Here is a 10,134-nt window from a genome sequence, read left to right on the forward strand (position 1 = left end):
CATGTCTGCCTGGGAAACGCAAGATTACTGTGCATTCCCATGGGAAAGTGCTAGCAGAAGGGGGTTTTGAAAGGTACAAAACTGGGTCACTTTTATTGGTGTGGGGGAGAGCTTTGTCTTATGCTAGGTGACGGGTGGGCTAGTGAAATGAGTTGGAGAAGATGGGGACAAGTATGTCAAGAGTTAAGAGTATGCCAAGAGTGAGAGATGAAAGCTAGTTGAAATTCCGCAGATCAGCTTGTTTAGATCATAAGTATTATTTTGATATTTGTATCCCTACTACTGTTTTCTTTCAGTATTGCATATCTGCAAGTTCTAATAAAGTGATTTATTGTCATTTAACACAGGTGCCGTGCTTCCCTGTTTATGAATACATATGCAAATGCTGAGCTGAATCAGAAAAGAACACAGAATAAATTTTTAAATAATTTTTGTTACATCTACCAAGTACCAAAGGTAAGATGTGAACTAAAGTCTGTTCTTCTCAGACTGGAAATATTCTGGAGAAGTACTTTGATGAGAAATCTGGCCAATATTTAAACTCATCTAGGGAACAGATGGCCTGGTCACTTGTACTCGATGGCCACTTTATCAGATAACACCCGTACATCTGTGCTTTAATGCAAATATCTAATCAGCCAATCATGGGGCAGCAACTCAATGACGCAGACATGGTCAAGAGGCTCAATTGTTGTTCAAATCAAACATCAGAATGGAGGAGAAATGTGATCTAAGTGACCTTGACCATGGAATGATTATTGGTGCTAGACAGGGTGGTATGAATATCTTAGGAACTGCTGATCTCCTGGGATTTTCAAACACAGCAGTCTATAGAGTTTACAGAGAATGGTGCAAAAAACAAAAAAATCTACTGAGCAAAAACCGCCTAGTTAATGAGAGAAGTCAAAAGAAAAATGGCCAGACTGGATCAAGCTGACAGGAAGACAACAGTAACTCAAATATCACTCATTACAAGCTTGGTGCGCAGAAGAACATCTCTGAATGCACTACATGTCGAGCCATGAAGATTATGGGCTTTGGCAGCAGAAGACCACGAACATACACTCAGTGGCCACTCTATTAGGTACAGGAGCATTCCAGTGCTGTTTGTTAGATTGTATTTTTCACCAAATTTCCTGTTACATTTACTTCATTACAAGAGCAACTGCATGCTGTTTATTTTTTGTTTTAGGATGTGGGCGCTGCTGGCAAATACAGCATTTACTGCCCATCCCCATTGTGCTTAAGAAGGTGGTGGTGGTGACTGCCTTCTTGACCCACAGCAGTACATCCAGTGAAGGAACTCCCACAGTACTGCCAGGCAGGGAGTTGTGGAGTTTAGACCCACTGACATCTCCTGGTCAGGTGAATTGGAGTGGAACCTGGAGATGGTGTTAGCCAAGGCCCCTATGCTCTTTCATCATTCTTATTAATAGATTTGGTAGGTGCTGCTGGAGCAGCTTAGACCAGGGTTCCCAAACTTTTTTTATGCCATGGACCTCTACCGTTAACCGAGGGGTCCATGGGAACCCCTGGCTTAGACAAATAACTTTGCACTCTTTGCAACATACTGGAAGGGAGAATGACAGCCAATAGGCGGGCAACCAAGCAAAAGGCTGAATGGTATGAAGTCAAGCTCATTAGAGTTCAACTCAATCAAGAAAATGGAGTATCTTCATCAAATTTAATATAAAGTACTTCCCAACAGGATGTCATGAACGTTGATGTATTACTAAAAAGATTTTCTTTCTAGATGCTCAAGAAATCTAAAGTCTACCCTGTATAGCTGAGTGTGCCTGAGAAGCTGGCCAGCTCTAATGTGCTTCAGGGACCTGAGAATGCACTAAACACCACATTCTCCTCTGGTGATCACAGGGGCCCAATTATTCCTCTCCACAGCTCCAACCTCATCTGCCTTGTCTGAGGCTTTCTCCAAGAAATTCAGGCAAGAAGCTTTGTCAAAATGCAACAAGCAGATTGTCTGACCCCAAGCAGCCATCATCATTTTATGCCATATCATATGACATCATCATTATGTACTGTGTCACATGACATCATCATTGTGCCATGTCGTATGACATAGGCAATCATGGTTGACCATGATTGTTCTTCGCAAATTTTTCTAGTTGTTTTTTAAGCAGCATAGAATTATATCAGAATGACAATCCATTCATTCCAACTGTGCTCTCACAGTGCACATGAGATCTTCCCACCCTGCTTCACTGCATTCACCCTCCATTCCTTACACTGTCATGCCCTTCTCCAGCTTTAGAGTATTACTCCTACACAACTCACCTAAACCCTTCTTGTGGTTCCACTAAGTCCAGGTTTCTCATACAAATCCTTCCTGAATTTATCAGCGGCAACCTCGTCTTTATCCACTTTACAAGAAGGGGTAACGTGGGGTGAAATTTTCTGAGTACAAGCCTGTAACAAACCAATGGCTGATTGCACTGAACACATCCACGTACATCAAATTTCTATGACTGTACTGTACATACAATATGCTTAGAATACACCCACATCTGACCTCTTACCTTGCCCTTGTAGGCTTTAGGCTGGGGTTGGGGGGGGGGGGGAGAGGGATAAATCACATGCCACTTCACATCTGGCCCCTCAGTCTCTCACCGGCAACTCCTGATCCATCGTCCATGAGCCTACTAATGCGAATGCATTGTAGACCTTACTCTGAAAAGGAAAGCTATTTTTAAACTTTACTGTAATTAATATTATTATTAATTTAATGACAATTTAATTGGTTTAATTTTTAAACACCTTTCAATGACTGAGGATCTGGGTCATCTACAAATGGTGGAGAAGGCTTTTATCTGTTCAGGTTGTCCGAGGCCCTTCCCAGCGATCTGCTGTCTAGGCCTACCCCTCTGTCGCTTGTGGCCGAGCTGCAGCTCGCAGACTGTGCTGCCTTGCAGTGGGATCGCAACTGCGAAAGTGGCGGCAGCGAGGCTGCAGATGTCTACTATGCTCACAAAAGGGGAATACAGAGAGCAGGCTGGACTGTGCATAACCTGACCCACCTGCTTTTCCAAACCCTTTCACAACACTGAATCCATGTTTAACACCATCAAGCTTGTATTTACCAGTGAAGAGTGTGCTAGCCTTTCCCCTCAAAATATCCTTGTAAATGGTTTTTTTTTGTGTGTGAAACCAAAAACTATAGTTATTCGGCACATAAAAAGGCCCCTCAACCCAACTGGTCCACACCGACCAAGGATTTCCATCTAAGCTAGTCAGATTTGCCCACTTTTAGCCCATTTCCCTCTAAGCCAGGGATTCCCAACCTTTTCTTTGCCATGGACCAATACCATTAAGCACGGGGTCAGGTTGAGAACCCCTTCTCTAACCCTTTCTCATCCATGTACCTGACCAGGTACATTTAAATACTGTTAAAACACCTGCCCCAACCATTTCTCTGCTGACTCATTCTATATACTGAAAGCCCCCGGGTTAAAAAGTTGCCCCTCATGCCCTTATTAGACCTGTCCCCTTTTTGTAATTGTCCTACTTACTTCCCTCCGCTATTTGTGAGATTAAGCTTGGGCACAAAGCCTGACCTAACCAACTTTGACACATTTGCAAATCACTGCTTTCCAATACTAATCATCTAGAATAACACCCAGGGCTGTGCTCCGGTTAACCCTTTTCTTGAAAAGCCCGAAGCAAGGTGACCAATACTCAACGAGTGCAGAGCAGAAACAGGACAAGCGAGGAAGATTCCCTGCTCCCCGATTCAGGTATTTTAGACCTGACTCCACACAGATCTTTATGTGGGTTATTAATATCTCTGCATTGTTCAGGGACTCCAAAATATCACGGGCCATTATTTGTACTTTTAGTTCTGTGGTATAGGGTAGGTTTATATTTCAATGCAGCAACTTAAGCATGTCACCTTCATACTGTAGTACAAAGGACTGCTGCTGTATACTGTGTCCTTATGACACAGAAGGAAGCCACTCTGGCCCTCTAGTCAATGTTAGCTAACAGAGTGATCCCACAACCCACTAATTTTCCCAGTATCCTACTTCCACTACACGCCCAACACTCAACAGCCCCCAGATTCGATCACTCACCAGCACACCAGCATTGAATTACAGAGGCCAATTGAACTATCAACCCACATGACTTCAGAGCACCTGAAGGAAACCCAAACAGGCACAGAGAAAACATGCAAACTCCTCACAGAAAGCATCAGAGGTCAAAGCTGAACCCAGGTCACCTAAACTGTGAGGCAGCAGCTCTTATCAGTTGCACCTCCTCTAGCTACAACAGCACTGTATATTCTGAATTCTCTTTTCTTTGAACTACCCTATGATGGTGTGATTTGACTGGAAGGCTTAGAAACAAAGACTTCTCACTACATCTCGGTACATGTGACAATAATAAACCATATCAATACCCCAAGTTCTTTTAAAAAAAAGGCTAACCCTACTGGCTAATATTTATTCTTGAGCATCTCGGGAACAGATTTTCTTTCCAGTATCTGTCTACAGTTTGTGAATGGTACATTAGCTGGAGTGGTACAGATTAATATGTGGAGCCCTGGATAGAAAAAGTGACTTGGGCTGTTTGAGGCTCAGATAATCAGGGGCTCACTGTGAACTACGAACGGATGAGATCAGTGCAGGGAAGCATTAAGATGGTGGGTTGAGATGCAATAGTGCTGAAAAAAAATAGCAGGGCTTTGGTTAGATTGATGGGCTGCGATTGAATGGAGGTGCAAGTCAGTATTTGAAGGGAGACGGGTTTTAAAGTTGGGATCTGTATGGGTGAGAGGTGAAGATGGTAAGATTCGCTGACATAAATGAAACGCTGTTATTGCTGATGAAGGTCAACCACAAGTTTGTATTTCAAGACTACAGAATGCACAAGAAAATCACCATGTTAAGGAAACAGAAGCAATGTCAGTTGTAAAATTAAAATAAACACAACATGAAAGAGTTCAGGCAGCCAGAGAAACCACCAGTACTATCACACATGACCAGAGTGAGAAACAAAGGTCAAATGCACAAAAGGGCAGATGCCACCAATCCTGCATCATCAATGTCCGAAGCTGACACAAATCACACTTCACAACCAGTAGACTGGACTTTAGCAAAGCACCAGAGAAAAACAGTGATAACTGACAGGACAGACTTGGTCATGTGACCATAATCAAAATCAAATCACAGACGAGGAGTTTTTCTCCCTCTCTCTCCATGACCAGTTACAATGATAGGGAATACACCAACTCTACGACTGCAAAATTGAATAGAGTTGTAGGACTAGGGTCAGGAACAGGCTGTGTACACTGATAGTGAATCACTGCAGACAATCTGTCATTGTGTCCTGGTGGTGGAGAAAAAAAAATGCTAAGAGTGGTTGATGGGATGCCAATCAAATGAATATCAGACGAATAAGAGGGGAGAGTAGGAAAGCAGACTCCATAGCTTTGGGTACCTGGTAGCACCACACTCAATGGCAGGACAAAGGAATCCACAATGAGCAAGAGGCCAGAGCTGAACGGATAGTATCTGGACATCGAGGGCAAGAGAGATAGTAAGAGGCAAGGCTGTGGGAGGAATTGGACAGGGTAACAGTAACTCCCACGTGTGCAGTAAGCATCAGCAAGGCCTTGAAAATCAATGGCATTGGGACTCTCACAGTCTTTGTTCAGAAAACTGAAACGAACTTTTAAGCATTTTTGAAAGAAAAATAATTATTTTTGAGTGAACGTGTGTGAGCAATTACAATTACATAAGTACTGTTGCTTCTGGACATTTGCACAAACATGTTCAACTACTGATCTTCTACTACTAGTTAACTTTAAGTGATGCTATGGTAGCGCAGTGGTTGGAGTGACGCTATTACTCGGGGCTTTTTGGAATTCGATTCTGGTGCCATTCTGTAAGGAGTCTCTATACGTCCTTTTCGTGGAATGAGTGGGGGCTCTGGTTTCCTCCCACAGTCCAAAGTCTAACCGCGTCGGTTAGTTGGTCATTGTAAAATTATCCTGTAATTAAGGGTTGTAGGGGTGGCACAGCTCACGCTGTATCGCTAAATAGGTAAATAAACAAGCAAACTCAATCAATGGGTACAATGGTGGCAATGGTACATCAGATGTACTGCAGTGCAAACCATCTCATGGTCGTTCATGCACTTAACAATCAAGATGCACATTACTCAAACGTAAAGGATGGAGAATCACACAGATAACACCCCTTCCCCTCTGCCACCAGGTTCTTGAACCAACTTGAAGATCCCCAATTCTACCGCGCACTATACGTCCCTCAACTTGATCAGAATTGTTACATCTATTATGTATTTGGTCTTGTGAATTATGCACAATTTATGTTAATTTAATTGTATGGGATTTATGTTTGTCGTAATTATAATGTACTACGCTGCTAGAGCACAAAGCAAATTTTCATGGCATTTATACATGGGCTATGTATGCCCATGGCACTAAACTCGAACTTGCTTAAAAAGAATTCAACATTCCTAATCTTTTCTTGATGTGGTTTCTTATGTATAAATAGGGTTATTTGGTTGAAGAAAGAGGGAGAACCAAGGGCATGGCTTTATTTGGCTGTGGTTTGGATTGTTCGTGATTGTCTACACATCACACTACTTTGCTCGGCCAGTTTAGAGGGCAATTATGTTTTAACTGAGGCCAGAGTCAGATACTTAAGCAAGCTTCCTGTAGTTTTTCAACAACAATCCAACAACTCCAGGTTCATTCTTGATTTAAACTAATTGCAAACTTTTGAAATTGAACTCAGTTTCTCAAACTGAGATATGAACCTTTCACTCAGACTTCCAGATTGCTGCCCCAGTATTTTTACAGTTACTACTCTAAACTTTTGAATTCCAGAAAGAAAACTCTGATTTACCCACTGCCCATTTCTTAAGGTTTAATAGAGGGTAATCAGCTCCGTATCTATATATAAATGGTAAATATATAATTATTGTGCACTTGTATGACTCCACATCATCACATGGGCCCCTCCCTTGTCCTTCATGCTTATTGTCACTCCAGTGACACCATAGCCACAGATTCTGCACAAGAACTGCATCTTCACAAGTGTAATCATCCTCAAATCGGAAAAAAAATTATCAAAGGTATTCTCCTCACCTGGGTGTGTGGGGAGAATTCAGACAAGCACAATTAATATGAAGCAATCATATATACAATGCTAATGGGACAAAGGCCACCATATTCATTTCAAAAAGGAGACTGAACCTGAGGGAAAGCTAAAATCTTTCTCTCAAGTCTGATTTAGAAATCCATTCCTGAGAAGTAACATCAGAATTCCCAATTGCTGCAGAATTTACCTCCCAATCATTTCCCCTTCCCAGTACCCGAGTATACTTCAGTGACCACTTCTCATCTATACATGCAATGGATCCAATCCTGTCATGATCCATTTTCACTTAAAACATCCTTTCACCCTAAATTAAAATCAAAATTTGTGCACTCACATTGCTCGATCAAAATCGATGTAAACAGATTGGTTAAGGATTCTCTTACATCTCTGGAGTATGAATGAAACAGTTTACGCCAAAGATAATGACAATCCAGTGTTTAAGCAGTAATCATGGATCTAAAAGAGATTTACAGCAGCCATGCTGTGTAAGTTGGTTCTTTTAGAAGGGATCTTGTTCATATTGTGTACAATAACAAAAATCCCTTCCATACTTAAAAGTCAGATACAATGCTTATTGCCCTTGAAAATAACACGTTTATCTGCACTTGCCAAAGTTAGCATGAAAATGTTGAACCAATTACGACCTGTTAAAGGAAAGTGTAAATTAAAGCAACCATTTACTCAATTAATCAAATTCTGTTGTGCTCTGTACAACACCAAACATAATGCACTAAGTACACCACACAGCTTCATGGATCTCCTGGAAAATAAGCAGTTAAAAAAGGCATTGATTGGATTCTCAAGAGTCCACAAGTGGGACGTGCCCAGTCTACTTTCTGTCCAGGTGGGCATGTAGTTCTGCTTCCAGTGCCATCTTGTCAAAGGTCCTTGTGTTTATTTCCACCCGCACCTTATCCCGGATTTGGAAGGACGCTCTGGCCAGCGAGCGAGAGTTCTCCAGTGCAATCTGTCTCTCTCTGAAGATCCTCTCGCTCTTTTCTGACTTCTTGGCTATTGAATGCTGTATTTCCCTCCGCTTATACTCCTCCTCCTCCTCCACCTTCAGCTTGTTGCGTCTGTGGATTCTCTCCTTCTCTGTCCTGCTTTGCACAGCCTTGCGAGATATCTGGTTGATCTTCTCCTGAGCCACCTGTGTGGCGTGCTGCAGTTTCTTCTCCGTGGCTCGGGCCAGGCTCTCCAGGTGCTCCCTGTGCTCTTTCTCCTGCTGTTCCAATGCTATCCGTGCCCGTTGCATCTGCAGTTCCTCCCGGCTGGCCCTCTCCTTCAGCTGCCGGTTCCTCTTTTCCATCAGCTGCTCGTAGTTTTCCTGAGACTTGGCCAGCTTTCGCTCCAAGCTCTTCTTCAGCATCTTCCTCTCCATTTCCATCTCCTTGGCAATCTCCTTCAAGGCCGCCTCGTGCTTCAGCTTCTCCACCATGTTAGCCAACTTCTTCTCGTGCAGCTGCTTCTCCTCCCTCTCCACCTTCTTCTGCTTGGCCAGGGTTAACTTCTGGTGAAGCAGCTGGTCTTTGAACTCAAGGTCCATCTTCACCTCCACCTCCTTGGTCCTGAGCTGCTCCTGCTGGTGCATCTTCCTCTCCCGAGCCTCCAGCTTGGCGTTCTCTAGCCTGCCTCTCCGCTGTTGCTCCTGGCTGTCTGCCAGCAACCTCCACTTCTCCTCCTGCAGCATGGACTGATGCTCCTTGAGCAAGGCTACCTCTTTCTGCTCCTGGCTCATCTTGGCCCTGCGCGCCTCCAGCCTGTACTCCCACATCCTGTGGCACTGCAGCAGGGCCCGCTGCCTCTCCCTCTCCTCCACCTCCCTCCGCGTGGCTTCCCTCTTCTTGTGCGTCTCCCACTCCACGTGAGCCCGGTAGCTCTGGCTGCTCATCAGTGCCTCCTCCTGGTGCCTGGCCAGCATGAGGGCAGCTATCTTCCTGTCCCTCTCAGACACTTCTCCATGTCCGCCCCTCTTCACCTCCTTCGCCAACTTGGCCACCTTCTTGGCTGTCTGCGGAGACTGGGAGAGGTCCCCAAGGCTGAGGCTCTTCCCAATGGCAGATGGTATTCCAATCAGGTCTCTTCCTCTAGGGCTTTCCTTCAGCCAACGGCTCCTGACCTTACAGGTGTCACTACTGAAGGAGGAAGACGCCCCAGAGTCAGAGGAGGTTGCATTGGAGCTGGCATCCTTCTTCTTCTGCAAAGACTCCATTGAGTAGCTCTTGCACCTGCTCATATCCAATGCAGGTGTCTTTTTAGTCATGGGAGCCGGGGATGACGGCAAGCTGTTCCTGGCCGGCCCACATTTCCTCCTCCTCTCCAGCCTGATAATCCTTTCCCGTTCCTCCCTGCAGTCCCTCAGCTTCCTGCGCCTCTCCTTCTCGTACACCTCGTAGAGACCAGCCGCCACCCTCATCGACCTGGCCGGGGCTTCCTTGGCGAACTCGTTGACCGATTTGTGCAGCAACTCCACCGGCTTCACCCCGCACCTCGCACACGCCTCCAGCGACCGGGGGCTGGTCAGCACGTACCGGCTGCCCTCGGCTTCGGCACTGTTGAAGTTGTCCAGATCCAGGTGCAACAGCGGCGACTCCTGCCTCAGCACCGCCGCCGCGTCCAAGCCACCCCCGCTCACCGGCTCCCCGCCTCCAACAGCTCCGTCCGCCGGCGCCTGTCCGGTTCCGTTCCCGGCAGGGTCCACCATCCTCCGTTCTCACCGTTGTGCCTACAACCAGGCTGCCGTTCAGATGGGAAGAGATTGCGGACGCACGCCCCAGCACCATCGCACATCAGCGCGTCTCCCGAGATAATTTATTCACCGATTATATAACTTTACCATCGTGCGTAATGCAAGTAAGAGATTGCAACCCAGGCTACACACAGTTGCAATGCACTTTAACAAATTCAACAACTATCTCTTATATATAATTGCCGAGGCACCTACTGCATCTATCCGCTCCCACCGCCCTGGCGGTAGATCAAATGGTGCAGG

The 10,134-nt window shown here is 45.1% G+C and overlaps 1 protein-coding gene across 1 annotated transcript; it reads right to left on the reverse strand.

Annotated features, from left to right (window-relative positions):
* Positions 1-7,971: 7,971 nt before the first annotated feature.
* ccdc177 (coiled-coil domain containing 177) lies at positions 7,972-9,846 on the reverse strand. The gene has a single exon (XM_059987724.1). The coding sequence runs from the start codon at positions 9,844-9,846 to the stop codon at positions 7,972-7,974; it is 1,875 nt and encodes a 624-aa protein (XP_059843707.1).
* Between the last annotated feature and the right edge of the window lie 288 nt (positions 9,847-10,134).

This window comes from Hypanus sabinus, chromosome 2 (assembly GCF_030144855.1).
Source record: "Hypanus sabinus isolate sHypSab1 chromosome 2, sHypSab1.hap1, whole genome shotgun sequence".
Taxonomy (NCBI): Eukaryota; Metazoa; Chordata; class Chondrichthyes; order Myliobatiformes; family Dasyatidae; genus Hypanus; species Hypanus sabinus.

Coding starts and splice junctions, on each gene's coding strand:
- ccdc177 (XM_059987724.1), bottom strand. CDS start 9,846: ATGGTGGACCCTGCCGGGAACGGAACCGGACAGGCGCCGGCGGACGGA.